Below are 15,162 nucleotides of genomic sequence, written 5' to 3' on the forward strand. Positions count from 1 at the left end.
CGCCTCCACGAGCACGCGGATATCCAATTCTCTGCCAGCGTACCACAGATAACGAAGTATACGTCTTCTATCTGTGCCGCGAAGTTACGATCATTGAGATAGCTTGAAAACACAGGTACGATTCGAGTTAATAAAGATGTGTTGAAAGAATAACTAAATATTTTTTTAAAATCCGGCAAGCCCTTCCACTCTGGTGAAGATAGAAGGCCAGCTAATCTCTGTATTGTGAAAGTTGTACATGATTATCGCACACGTGGCGCCAAACGATTCTCCATGAACTCTTTGCGGAACCTCGCCGTCGCAACCGGGAACTTCCAACGGCGTGGCGGCCCGCCTTTCTCGCGCTTGCGATTGGCTCCGGTGGCAGGTTCGTCGTCCACGGCCTTGGCCCGCCGCCGCCGTTCCCGTTGCCGCCGCTGCTCTCGTGAGCGCCCGTAATTGGTCGACGGCCTCGTCGTCGCCTGCGGATTCCGAACCACCGGACGTAACGCTGGTGTTTGTGCGTTCGGCGGCGTAAGCTCTTTCGCGACGTTTGCGCTCCCGTTCGCGCTTCTGGGCAAGTCGCCGCTCCTTGCGTTCCCGCTCTTCTTCCCGAGAAGGAACGCCACGTGGCCGAGCCATCGCGAGTCCAAAGGACAACTGCTCTGGAGAGATCACGACATCATGGAAAGCAGCACACAGACGATTGACTGGTGATATAATGACGTTTCATTATAGTAGGGCCGCGCCAATCACGGCGCGTACTCGACGGCACGAACGCAGGTGGCGTCTGACGCGGACGCCGGTTCGTGTGACGCGGACGCCAGTTTTGTGTCGACACACAGGGACACGGTCCTGAGGGAAGTAGCCAATAGCAGCTTCGCTGTAAGACAAATGAAAGGTGACTGTACGACTGGCATTGCCTGAAATATCCTTCAACTTCTCGATATGCGCAGAAGCCAAAAAGTTAGTCCGATGCTACTTACTGCGGGAATCGATGTTATGCGAAACATCCTGCAGGCAGATGGCTATCCAGCACCGTTTAGGGTTCCTTGAAGGGTTACCACAGTGGCACCAACGTGTTTGTGTAAAGCAAGCAGTTGTGTTCAATGCGACCCTGCGTGTGACTACAGAAGGAAGACGACAATGAAAAGGACGAGGACGATAATATGATGGCAAGAGCACTGCGACTCTTTTTTTATTCTGGGAGGAAACGTGACAACTTTTTCCAATACGACCTTGCCTGATACCGAAGGCGGTACATTGTCGCGCAGCATCTTCGTGGCTTTCTGCTGCGAAGAACAAAGCAAGCGTTTCCTGCTAAGATTACTAGAGGAAAGTCTCGCGCTGTGATCGCTCAGCCACCATGAGAATGATGCATGGTGGCTGAGTAGTGCATGGATTTTCCTGACCTTCGTGTTTCTGGCTTCAGACGCTTTTGTCGTTTCGTTTATTACGTGTGCCTTTAGTGGCCTAAATTTTAAAGCAATGTATACTTTTTCTTTAAATGCAGACGTCAATGCAACTCTGCGAGCACGCGTGATTGCTGCTAATTGTAATGGTTCCGCCCGTCCATGCGTCCTTGGCGTGATGGTTTCAATATAGGTGTTATAGTGCGTGGCCTTTGCATCAAAGAGGCTCTTGCCTTACGCTCATGGTAAACGCAATCGGTGTAGATGAATTGAAATGCAGACCGGGGTTTACATTGTTACGCAAGAGGTACAGCCTGCGCAAGAACCCCGAACGTGTTGCAACTAAAAGATGGTTAGAGATATGGGCATGTGGACGTGTGGATGCTCTAAATTGAGTAATTCCGTTGGGGATGGTTACCGTGAGAGACAGTATGTGAGAGAATGGAAGAAGGCTAACTAGGTTTGGTCGTGTTACCTACGCTGCACACCAAAGTAGTACGATTGTGTCACGAAGGAGAGAAAACGATGGAGTGAGAAGTTAAGTTTATCTCTGAACCACCTTCGTCTTCTCGAAGTATTGTAATGTCGATGTACAAAGTTGTCGCAGAATCGCATTGGTAAGAAGTCGTGTCTCAAACGGAAACTGAACCAAGAACAAAAAAAAGTTATTTTTGCTCTAACCGGAATTGAACAGGAACATTGCAATTTACTTGGCTCTGGAGCGAAACGGAAAGGGAAATAAACGGTTTCTGGTTCAGGTTGGCCATCATTTCCGAAGCTTTTCATCCATGCATTGCCTGCAATTGTGGCTCAACTATGCTACCTCATCTTTAAACACACACCGTCATCCCGTGTTTTTAAAAGTAGCAGACCTATTAGTACGGTTTTCATTGTATTGGGTCTGCAGGGCGCGCACTAGGTGCTGTGTTAGCGCGATAATACTTGCATCGCATCCGACGTGCGGACCGCTCAAACTTGGATGCGTGCGAAGTACCCTGAGACAGTGGAGTACGCATGCTTGCTCCTTGTCCCCAGTATGCCTGTGAACAGCGGGCATTGATCTCTTGGTTACCGCAAATTACCAACAAGCCGTTTACGTAAAAAAGTAACCTGGCCTTCGACCAGACATATCAATGAAGCGAGCAATCAAGGCTCTCTTAGAATATTTAGTAAACACAGGCCGAGATTCAAGGCTGTGAACGGGCCCTTCGAGCACTAACGTGTATATATCCGCATCGTACTGCCTGTCCTCATAATTTCTCCTCAGTCTCTTATTTTTCTTTTCTTCTATTTTCCTTTGAGCAGAGTAACACGCTGGAGGCTTCTCTGCGTTTCCTCAATATGTCCTCCCTCTCTCTCTTCTTTAGTTTAGCTTCCCGAAGATTCCGGCACTTTTGTTGGATTTACATAATTCTTTTGTAACTACCTGCGGCTTGGAAAACAAACCATAGGCCTAATTATTTAGTGCAGCTTAGCAGCAGCGTCGAGTTCTTGTACAAAATAAGCTTCGGCTGCTTTCGTGTAATCAGTCTTCGGTCATGTGACTTAACTTGAACTGGTTCGATCCAGTTCGAACCGCTAATTCTTTCACTCCGGGATTCAACCGGAACTTAATTGTTTTCAGTAAACCTAAAGGAAAATGGTACCGAGAAAAGTTTCAATTCGACACTCTAGGAAGTATGGCCACAAGTGCTAGAGGGCCGATTCATCGGGCGTGTGGCGGTGAAATGAACTTTACAATTTTGTGCGTGGCATTATCTCAGTTTTACCTTGGTGGGAACGGTCTCTTCGTAATGCAGGTCGTCGTAACGAAACAGCTCGCAGGGCTGCCTGGGCGCACTATCGTTGACGAACCACGACGCGTTCCACGACGCGTTCAACGACGTCGCCTCGAACTCTTCTGCGGTCACCAAGCGTGTCGAGTTGAAATCCCGCATCGGCAGCACCGCACACTCGTCGTCGCTGACAAGCAGCTTGCGAATTTCTTGGCTGCGAGATTCGTTCAGGCCTAGGGCGTCCAGTTGCGGCACCACGCATTGATGGTCGGGCTCGGACAACAGAAATATCAGGTTCATCGAGAAGAAAGGAAACAGTATCTCCGAGGGCAGTAGAAATCCCCACAAGAGGAACTTCTGGAACTTGCCGAAGCCTCCGAGCTCTTCGATCACGTCTTCGAACTCCATATTCTAACTCTTTTACTCTTTCTTTACTCCGATAGACTCGGCGACGCTAGCGCTTCTGTTAACTCGTAGGGACGTGTCCCTCTACCGTAAGTAACAAAAAAGTAACGCGACGGTGCACGTGCGAGCTGGGTTTGGTGCCAACGCTTATCGAAACATGGAAGTGGAGCCGATCTGCACAGCGCGTTTGCTGCTGCCGCTATCGCTGGCAGAAGCCACGCTTCGCGGCCTGGCGAGGAATACGAAGGGAGACAGAGAGAGAGAGAGGAGGCGAGAAACGAAGAGGAAATCTTGTACTCTGGGTGGGCGGAAAACACGGCCGTAGCTGAGAAGAAAGAGATTTTGCCCGCGACCATGCGTTATGTTTGCTTTATTTTATTCCTCTGACATTGCCCTTCGACGTCGTCGTCGACAGTCGACTTCGCATTGCTGGCCGCGTAGCCCGAATTGGCAGCCGTTTGGCGCTACAAGGATGTGGTGATATACAAGCTTGCCTGCGGGCAAGTCGGTCGGCAACGCCGAACGCTGTGACGGCATCTTTTGGAAGTTTAATGAAATTAAAAGCCGCGCCGTAGAGCGAACATGGCTGTACGGGCTCACTGAATGGCTGAGCGGGAGAGATACGCTCGAACACCTGCGCCACTTACCTGCCGGCGGGAACTGAAAGTACGACGCGTCAGCGGCGGCAGGACGATGCTATATTTTGGTAGTCGTACGAAGCTCGCTCAGAACAATTTGCCAATAAGTTTGCCCGTCCATATTCGCACTGCCCGGCGTGGAGAAGTGCTGGTGTGACGTAGTCAAATTGGATCATAACTGACAGCAGGAATTGCGGAGGTTTGTCCGACCCATCGAGTGGTTTCATATGTTAAAGACACGACCAGCGTGAGGGGATAATTAGTGTTCAAACGCTCGTAGCAGCTTAAGTTCCTTTTTATGCAATGCAGCAGAGTAAACAGTGATTAATAGATGTACGTAATCGGCATAGTATGAGCAAAAACCAGATTTTTCACGTAATGAAAGAATGAATGCCGATAAGTTCTTTCTACTAAGAGTAAACGACCCGGTAGGTAACAAAATTTTAAGGAGCAATAGACATAAGCAAGGAATTCGTTTAGAAGAGTGTACCGCTCTTCAAAAGCGTCTATTTGTACATTTGTGTGTGTGGAAAATTGCTAACCAGTAGGGAGAACATTAAGGGTTAGACTACTCTAGTTTCGAACCGCGGCACCGATAACGTCAGGCTCACGTCGCAAATATAATGGTTATCGGACATTTTTGGCCTCCTGCTGCGCGAAACGTCTCTAAAGGTTGTCAGACTAAATCGTTGCTCACTGTTGAATGTAAGGCAATGTAATCGGGAAGGAGAAAGCAAAAATCCTCCCAGTGAATAACATCATGCGCCGAGGGGGAAGCTTCTAAGCCTCTTACCGTCATATGTGAAGGTAAATGAGGAACATTTACTTAAAGAAACAACAAAATACCATTGTGAGTACTTTCCTGAATTTTTAAATTCGTCCGGTGCAGTTGTGCACGTATTTTTATTGGTATTAATGCTGCTCACAAATGAGAAGTAAAAAGCAATGAATAAAGATGTTGCATTTTCTATGGGAAAGAGTCGGTCTTTCACTAATATGTCACTGAAGTTAGGCTACAAGTTAGGCTAGAAGTTAGGCTAGAAAGGAGGACTCTGATCGCCAAGCTGCACGTCATATATACAGCAACTCTTGAGGTAGAATCTTTCTTTTTTGTCCAGACACGGCACGAAGATAGAAATACGTGAGTGTGTAAAAACATTGTGCACTACGTTTGCTTCTTGTGCCACGTTTGCGAAAATAGAAAGGGCAATTCGTGATGACAGTACTGCCTCTAGTTACGAGTTACCAGTGGCTTTATGTAATTTCAAGAGTCGGCTAGAATTTCATTGTCGCATCGAGTCTCCAAGTTTCGATCGAGTGTCTCCAAAATGCAGTTCTGTCAACGTAATCGTAACACCTGTAAACTAGAGCTAAACTGCCAACGCCGCTACTCATTATACAGTGCTCTGTGTTTGTTACAGAGCGTGAGGAATTACTATGTAGACTGACGTGAAGAGCAGTTGCATAACGTGCGCAAGTGGCATCGCGTTTCCGCGAGGACAGCGGATATTTACGACAGTGTCGCTCCGGCTCCCGAAGTTTCCTGAAGTTCACCAATGAGCGTAAACAGTAAGCCGTGTATAGGCGGGCTATGTTTGCGCAGAGTTTTCTGTGGCGATGAAAGAAGACCTATGCAGGGGCGGCGGACCTTCTACGCATGTCTTACTGCGCCAAGTGGTCCGGCGGCGTTTGACACCACTTTTCGCTTCTTGAATACTGAAAACGTTTCTTGAATACTTTTTCCTTTCTTGCCCACTGATTCAGCTCCGCTTACGCGTGTGACCCTTTTGCATTTGCCGGAACGCGGAAGAGGAAAGGCGGGAAAATAAGCCTAATTTAACACTCAGTGGTGCATTTTGTCTTACTTCGCTGTTTTAAATGAGACGTTTACGTTTCCTTTCCCCCCAGCTTAAACTAATCCGGATGAGAGTGCGGGACATTTTTTCAGGAGTGTTTTTACTTGTGAGCGTTCATCTCTCTAGGTCGCCCTTCATTGCCACAGAAAGTTATCCGCGAGTCTATACCGAGGCGAGAGAGAGAGAAAGAGAAAGAGAGAGAGGGATAGAAAATTATTGACGAAAAATAGGGTTATGGGGGCCGGAGGGTGGGTACTCAGTCCAGGATTTCAGTGGCCAACGCCACACACCGCGGGCCTAGTAGAGGAGGCACATCTGGGTGTCTGGAGCGGCCAGTCGAGCGGCAATCTTGCGTGTATTCGCGGGCTTTTTTAACTCTCGGAAAAACACTTTTATTTCGCACGTATAAAGCAACATAAAGCTGTATCGGTAGTTTTTCATCTTGCTCTATACTTTTGTCATTGACACTTTTCAGCTCATTATAATACTTGAGAGGTTGACTAATTAATTAAGACTGATTATGTAATTAGGTGGAATGCAAAATATGACCTGAGTATCTCCAAGCGACGGCAAACAACATTACCTTGGTTCTGTCCAGCTACGTGGCATGTGCATACTTTTAATGTTTATCTAAAGTTACGTGGGAAACCCTGTATATGACCCTCGAAGAATGCTCGTGCCCGAGTTGTGCGTCTGGACGTGACCGACTCATGGCGCACTCCTTGTTTTCCTAGAAGAAATTGACTTGTCTACCAGTTTGTTGCGTACTTTTTCTTTGCGAGTGACGACATATTAGGCTGCATTTTCTGCTTTATTTTAGTATTCTTTTACATAGTCTGATCTGTGATTTTTCTGATCCCGTTCGCGTACTTTATTTTCCGTCTCTGTTTTGCTTTAGTCTTCCTGATATATGTCATCTTGCTCTTCCTTTCATATTTACATCCTTTCTCTCTTTCTATTGTTAGTTTTTGTTTACACCCCCTAGTTAACAATAGACAGGCATTGTGATCCATTCTATAGCAATTTACAGCCTGCTTTGTCGCTTCTGTTTACCTCTTTCAATCGTTTATATATTCAAACCAAATAATAATTCTTTACACGCGTAGTGTGCGCGCTATTGCAAGAGGCCGGCTGCAGAAACAGACCAAACACAGGCTCTGAGCTATCCACTTTATTTCCTCGTAAACTCTTCAAGCCTTGCTGATGGCAGATGTACACAGCAAACATCACCGCTGGAGCAACGTAGGTGGCAATGCAGTCAGTGGAGGTGTTATGATCGACCTGTCGGGTGTGAGAGACATTCAAGCGTGCCTCCTATGTCAACATAATTGACCTCTTCTCCGAAACGGCGTCACCCCTTTTCACCCCTGGCTGGCACGAAAGGATGGGGGAAGAGAAGGCAAACCAAAGGACAAGAGCTCAACGGTAGAGCCTGACGAATGCACTTATGCTTCCACAGGCTCCCCGGGTAGACGTCGGTAGCCACAAGACCACAAAGGGTAATTCATGCCGTCTTAGCGCCTGTATGATTGACCTCTCAAGCTTGAGAAGCGTTCAAGCGGGCCTCGTCATGTCAACATAATTACCCTCTTCTCCAAAACGGCGTCATCCCTTTTTTCCCAAGCTGACACAGAAGGGTGGGGGAAGAGAAGGCGAACCGAAGGACAAGAGCTCAACGGCACTAAGACTTCGGGAGCACTAACATGCTCCCGAAGAAGACGTTGACGACCACAGGACCGCCAGGGGTTATTTAATGCTTTGCTGGCCCCCGTGTGGATGAGAACCGCTCGAGAGTCAGGTGAGAGTCGCATCCATGTACCAATGAAGTGAATGCAATCTTTTCCTTTTTTCATAATCACTATGCCCGGCTTCGTCGTCGTTTCCTGATTCTTGCGGTGAAGACCCACCTCACTCCATCGAGATCGTATCGGAGGTCACTTAATACTTCATAACGAACGAAAAATACATGTACATGAGATCTGCGCTACTTTCAGCATGCATACAGGCAGCGAAGAGCTTTTATGCTGCAGCGGCAGTGATTACCGCTTTGACCTGCAAACGTTTGCGTATGTGAGGCGACTGTGTTTATGGTTCGATGTTGAAGAGGTCTTCCGCAGCGCCAGAAGAAACTTGATGGCATTGGAGTGGAATTCACAACAGGACAATGGCGTGGCGCTTCGCTTTTCGGCCACCATGACGTGCGAGGGTGATGCTATTATGCGAGATTGTTCACATACAATAACGGTGGAGTGAACCGACGGTGCGCCACATCCACCACTGCTCTATGCTCGCAGTGCTTTAATCTATGCTTAAATGACCATGAAAGTTGCGGACGGTGAGCGCCGATGTTGCGGACGGTGAGCGCCGATGGACAGACTTGGCGCAAAATTTAGGTATAAGGAGGCTCAGTGGGGGACACTAAGGGCTCTTCCTTGGAAACAAGAATGTTATCGCAATCATTGGAAGGGAATAACAGATGATTTAAACATCCTGCCTCAAATTTAGGGGCAAGCATAGAACCAGTAGTCGGCTGCAGCTTGGCGGTGGGGGCATGGCTTAGGCTAAACTGTGGAGTGTTCCCTGAAAGCCACTAAAAGCACATGTAATGCAGCACACGTTTGTATGGAAGGAGGCACCGCAGTGGCCCATGGATTACAAACGAAAAAAAAGGGTGATGCAGACTCGGAACGATCGACAATGGATGAACAGGCGGTTCCTCTGCCCGAAGCCAACGTTTTGTCAAGCGTACTTGTCATTTGTCAGGTACTTGACCAATTTACCCAAAATATTTTAAGCCCTCACAGTGGAGATTCACACAAAAATTACACTATAGAAAACGGGGCACTGCGGCGACGAATCTCCCGCCAGTTGCTTTATTTGTTCCCGGCCGCTGACTTTGTGGTAGTGCGAGTCGGCAGCTCATACACGGATGCTGTGGATGAAGTGGACAAAATGCCGCCGCCCCAGCAAGGTGACAGGCTAAGCTCGACTGTCAGAGAGGAAGTTTGGTAGGCTAGAAAACACGCAAGGCCTAAAGGCTTGTTGTCCGCGCCCCACCCCGCCGTGACGTCAGCGCTGTGACGGCGTCTGCTCACGCATAATTAATCGGTATTATATTTTGAGGACACCAAAGTCGCAACCTAGCAAATTTGGAGAACTTTTCTGAGGTAAAATGATTCATATAGGAGAAGATATTCTGAGATCCGTGATGTAACACAGACGTACCGCCATCGAAGCGCTGATGTAAGATTCAAGATACTTCAGAAAGTTTGGCTGTGGTTTTCACCACGAGTTATCGACCCTTTCTCGCCGAATCGATTAAAGTGACGTTTTATAACAATACTCTACGAGCCTAAAGTTATTTATAGCGCTGCTATCTTGTGACCCTTTACTACGGTTGTACGGTGTCCCGCGCTTAAAAATGGGACGTCTACTTAGTAGCCTGGCACTGGTTTAACGCTATCACCTCCGGTTGACTGTGGGGACCAACAAGCAAAGGAAGCCTTTAGACAATAACTTACTACTGTTTCATGCCATTTAGGTCTTGTATCCACAAAATTTCTTTTACCGTTTACGATTGACGATTACAGAGGTCGTCGGCTCGTTATCACACTGACCGTTATCACTGAGCGGCGGGTACGTGCCACCAAAATGACGGCCAATGAGGGGATTGAGTTGCGTAAGAGTAGTTTCGTGAAAACGGGCTCAATTATAATTTTTTTTTTTTTGCGCAGGAACCACTGAATTGTACAATTTAGATGTTACCTTGAATACCACTTAGGCGCCTTCTCCCTGTCTTTACAAAGTTTGACACGCATTGCACATCTCTGCGGAACAAGAAGAAGCATTCTCGCAGTGATACTTACTCTCAAGTTGTCGAGTTAGAATGCACTGTTGTTATAGTTGGTTTCACATAGTGCTATTTTTCCAGCTCAAAGGTTTTCTAAACGCAACCGAACGCCTTGTGTCATAGGTTATCCGCCGTTGGGATGGAAAATAATACTTTTCTGAGGCAGCCTTATCGTGACATCTTGAGAAGGCTGATGACCGTTGGTGCTTCCCTCCAAAATATATGTAAGCTCTCCATTTCACAATGTTATTTATATGAGAATGTAGTAAGAATCTTCGAGCACTCAGTGGGGAGTCACGGGCGTTGAGCACTGAATTGTTGTTTTCCTTATATATATATATATATATATATATATATATATATATATATATATACAGGCACGGTGTCTTATCACGTAGTGTCACACGTGCTGAGACGAAGGTTTCTTCTTTGCTATTTTTCCAGCTCAAAGGTTTTCTAAACGCAACCGAACGCCTTGTGTCATAGGTTATCCGCCGTTGGGATGGAAAATAATACTTTTCTGAGGCAGCCTTATCGTGACATCTTGAGAAGGCTGATGACCGTTGGTGCTTCCCTCCAAAATATATGTAAGCTCTCCATTTCACAATGTTATTTATATGAGAATGTAGTAAGAATCTTCGAGCACTCAGTGGGGAGTCACGGGCGTTGAGCACTGAATTGTTGTTTTCCTTATATATATATATATATATATATATATATATATATATATATATATATATATATACAGGCACGGTGTCTTATCACGTAGTGTCACACGTGCTGAGACGAAGGTTTCTTCTTTGCTAATGGCGCATCACATGAGGCATCGGACGAATCGGTCATGCCTCAGCCTGCAGAGGTTGCAGTTCGACGGTCTTCTTGTTGCCGTTTTCTTCGACACGCCTGGAGCGCTTCGAGGAGTCCTCTAACCTGTTCACAAAACATACATACCGAATGTTTGTTAGTTCGCATCCACAAGACTTGTTCTCACACCATGATACTCGCTTGTGGCCGTGCACTGGTACGGTAACACATTTAAAGCGAAGCTTTCTTTTTTTTTTGCCTACTTTCCCAGGTTTGACGTAGCTACCTGTCTGCAGTTGGGTCGGTAGCTATCTGGGCGAATACGTTTGTGGATATATATACATAGGTTATATTCGTCATGAATGAAAGTACAAGCGAATGGCCTATGCAATCCTTGTATGCTGACCAAGTATGCGCACCTCTTTCCTGCGTAACAACAACCGGCAACATAAAACCTGTAAATGTAATGTTGGCTCACAGGCATCTCTAAAGCACACTGATCTGTTAATGGAATGGTGAATTTTATATAACAGATTCATTGATTTACTTCATTTTCTTTCGTTTCTCCATTCGGTATGTGCCTCTAGGGGTGTGCCTATTCTTGGCCAATTCTCCATAATGGGTTTGTCTTGTGTATGGCACAAGATGCACGGAATCCCTAAATGTTGCCTGATGCGTGTCGTAATGCGCTTTACCTTTCTGTCATTACCGTTCTACCTTCGACAAGCATGATGCGTTAGTGCCACATCGCTGCGTGTCCATCTCAGGCGGCGCATCCACCTGATTTGGAGTTTGTATTTCGGCATGGCTTGTGAGCGATGCAGTTCATAAACACAAAAATTGCATGATAATAATGTTGTGACCTTTGTGGGGGACAAACATAAGCATTCCATGAGATAACGCGTTGCATGGCATGAAAGTACACACATTTGTACGCAGCAACGTTATCTGTAACGCGTTTAATTACCTGCTTCGCTAAAGGTTAGCTTCACATAGATATAAACATGTGCGTTTGATCTGCACATTTTTAATGGAAATTGCCCCTAACTGTCTCACTAAAGTGCCCTTCTGCCTAACTGGAGGAAGATGCGGGCATCGTTCAAATGAAGACTAAGTGCTTACCACTCTGCTTGAGCACGAAACACGGACATGTTATCAATCAGAAAGTTGCATCTACGTTTTCTCGCTCATGTGACACCCACGTGGTAATACGCTCTTTAAAGGTAACGCCTTTCGTAAACAAGAAAGAAAAAAAAGGAAGGAATAAAAACGAGTGTAAAGTGAAATTAATGAGACTGACGATGGTTGGCTACTGCGCATGTAGGGATAGGAATGGAGCAGCGAAAGAGACATGAATGAGGAGGGAATACAAATTTTTCATGCAGGCCCTATAGGTGACGCATGTCTGCAGGCCCATCGTGAGAAAAACTTTACAAGCGTGCCGTAAGACTTTTGGAGAGTAGGACTACGCCATGACCTCAATATCATCTTGCATGCTAAGCGCTTCTCTGCACGTGAAAGAAAGGGATAAATAAATAAAATACAAGAAAAGCAAAAAAGTTAAGAAGGTAGCAAGCTGCGCGCTATATCACGCGACTATTATTTCAAGCAGAAATGCTCATAAAAAAAGCTTCGTGAAGTTTTTTTGAGGCTATACTAAGCTTGTGGTGGTAGTACACGTTAGCTTAACTTCCAGGCGCTCCGCCTGTTTCGCACCTGTTGAATGAGAAGAATTTTTGGTCATGGCCAAATTTCTCGGCGTCTTCAACCGTCTGGCAGAGCGGGTAGCCCTTCGTCTCGGGTAGCCAGGCCGCCGCGATGCCAGCAGCCATTGTCAGCACGGCGAGGAAGAGGAAGGGGATCCACGCGCCGTACCTCACCTGCGTCACGTAGGGCGGTTATTCCCTCCCTCCCTCCCTCCCTCCCTCCCTCCCTCCCTCCCTCCCTCCCTCCCGATGATGATGATTATGATGATGATGATGGTGAAAGTTATGCGGTACACAGCGATATCGTGCGGTGAGAAATGAACGCGTTGATATAGAATGTGGCTTGAGAAAGAGATAGAGACCGAGGGGAGAAAATTGCGGCAGAACCTTTCTAACGCTGAATGTGGACATTAGTGCGATAAACTTCGAAGCGCTGTAGCTGTATAAGGTGTGTATGCTGTCGGGCTCCTCTCCTTGCGCATCGATGACGGTGCTGCTGCTGCTGATGGTGATGATGACTGCTGGCATCCCCTTTAGAACGGGGAGGGGACAAATAGTCGTAAAGCCTGCTTCATCTAACGAAGGTCTACTGCATCTATCACATTTTAGCGACGTTGCCTATCTTTCTTCTTTCTTAAAACGTATATCTCTATATAGCTGCTAGTACCACTATGCCTTTAGTCACTTCGGTTCTGTCAATCTCTTCCATGCTTTTTTTATCCGCCAATTTCGTAACAAAGAAACTTGTACCGCCATTTTCTCTTCTAACCATCAATACCTCGAAATTACCGTAAATTAAGGTTTGAAAGGATACTTTAACAGTCTAAGCTCATTCTTTCTCTTTAGCGGCTTTTTTGACGGACTCACCAGGTAGACGATGTAAGGCACCGATGCCGTGAAGACTGCGGCCAGAGCGGTGAGCACTCCCACTGAGAAGGAACGTAGCGGCGTCGGGAACAGCTCGGCCGACTGCTGGTACATCATCATGTACGCCGCCGTGGTCGAGAACTTGGCCACGATCGAGGAGACGATGTGCACCGTACCGGCTGCGTCACGAGCAGGGCAGCCATGCGAGTTTTGTTATAAAGGAAGCCACTTAGGACGAACGCGGGAGATGCGTTGGTTTTTTAAGTCTGTATGACAAATGGCAAGGTCGCGTTTAAGAACACAAATTTTTTTTACTACTGGGTGTCGCAGCTAAGCCGAAGTCAGCTTTTTAATTCGATTGGAATTCTTTGGGAACTTTTACCGCTTTGAAGTATGTAATCTAACTGCTTTCACCCAGTGACACAAGTTATCATTGGGCCACTAGGTATGTTTTGGCTGCTGCTTTGCCGAGCAGACAACATTGGTCACTGAGTATGTGGCCAACAATCGACAACTTGCTCCTGCTCTCTGGCCTAGTGTAACAACTGCGGTCACTGGGCATGGCGCTTGAACCGAAAACTTCGGAACTGCGTGTGTGATAGTGATATGTGCCCATTCATTGCCCATCCCCCAGAATGTACGAGACGAGGTGAAGCAATGGGTACGTAGCTTTCAATTTATGAACGCGATAGCACCCCATCCACAAGACATCTCCGAGTCGAGCGCGGCCCCGTGTTGGAGACACGCATTGCAACGAAGTTACAGCCAGGGTGCTAGGGATGCCACGGAGTTTCAACTGTGGTGCACTGATTGCAACAAGATATACTGTGTCGTGGTATAATTAGGCTAATTAGGCTATAATTAATGGTTAACATCTCTGCCTTCCTATATTATTCTCTCTCTGTGAATATGTTGCAGTCAGTTGATTATTCACTTTGCCTCCACAATGTTAATACATGGCTAGTAGATCTCGTTGAAGACGCCACTTTCAGTTTGCGACGTGCAGCCATATGCGCGGTGCTTTTTTCCGTGCCTAAGTGAAATCTCGCGACACGTTTAGAAAGCCCTCGTCGCCGACCACCGCTTGCCTGTCAAAGAGGATTTTCATTTAAATGTCAACGCTACGCAAAAGGTAGCACGTCATAACGAGTTGAAAGTGATGTTGTTCTATGGTGCTCTGCAAATCATTATTGACGCAATGGCCATAAAATTTATAACTAAAATATTAAGAACTTTTTATTACTAAATAATCGACCAATAAGAACACAAAAAATACTGGTGGCTTCTTGAGGAGGGTGTTCACAATATAGAGTTGTTTTCATCCACACAGAAGGAATCGCTATTTTCTTATAACTTAATTTCTCCGTGTCAGCCGGAACACCCGGTATATAAAATTGCCTACAAATTTTTTTTTTCTGCAGTCTTTTGCACTGAAGAAAGTGCCCCAATCCCCTCAATAGCTCGACAACAATGACTGCCATGTTGATGCCCCTTACACATAGTGGACTTTCAAAGGCAGTGGATAAGAGCAGAGATTCTCCATACGAAATCGCGGTACAGCTGGTCACCGACAATATCGATTAAGTATACAAGCAGAAGAAATGCTTTTAATTTCTGTATATTGTCCGCGGGTGAACCAAAGAAGATGAAAGACATTGCGATTACTCAGCGATATTTTTATCTGGAGGAAAAAGATATAAAAAATTATGCAGATACCACGAACTGTAGGAATAGGTGTATGGGCGAAGCTTTCATGATCCAGCAAGGCCAAATGGCACATTACGATAAGAGACGTGCTGCAGATTTCAGTGACTATCGAACACGATAACAGCCGACTGCAGCTATCTAGTACGATGTAACACAGCAAAGG

The 15,162-nt window shown here is 46.4% G+C and overlaps 2 protein-coding genes across 5 annotated transcripts in view; both read right to left on the reverse strand.

Annotated features, from left to right (window-relative positions):
* Positions 1-3,725, reverse strand: part of LOC126521417 (organic cation transporter protein-like) — an 82,439-nt gene extending 78,714 nt beyond the window's left edge. For all 4 annotated transcript variants that reach the window (XM_072288655.1, XM_072288657.1, XM_050170108.3 and 1 more), the window contains exon 1: positions 3,161-3,725. In XM_072288655.1, the coding sequence (XP_072144756.1) occupies positions 3,161-3,574 (414 nt within the window). In that variant the 5' untranslated portion in view covers positions 3,575-3,725. The remainder of the gene's footprint in view (positions 1-3,160) is intronic.
* A 6,785-nt stretch (positions 3,726-10,510) lies between these two features.
* The window catches only part of LOC126521419 (carcinine transporter-like), a 35,536-nt gene continuing 30,884 nt past the window's right edge, over positions 10,511-15,162 (reverse strand). Inside the window, exons 8-10 of the mRNA XM_050170110.3 lie at positions 13,293-13,471; positions 12,436-12,599; positions 10,511-10,845 (exon numbers count right to left, since the gene is read on the reverse strand). Of these exons, the coding sequence (XP_050026067.2) occupies positions 10,755-10,845; positions 12,436-12,599; positions 13,293-13,471 (434 nt within the window). The 3' untranslated portion in view covers positions 10,511-10,754. The remainder of the gene's footprint in view (positions 10,846-12,435; positions 12,600-13,292; positions 13,472-15,162) is intronic.

Source organism: Dermacentor andersoni, chromosome 6 (genome assembly GCF_023375885.2).
Source record: "Dermacentor andersoni chromosome 6, qqDerAnde1_hic_scaffold, whole genome shotgun sequence".
NCBI lineage: Eukaryota > Metazoa > Arthropoda > Arachnida > Ixodida > Ixodidae > Dermacentor > Dermacentor andersoni.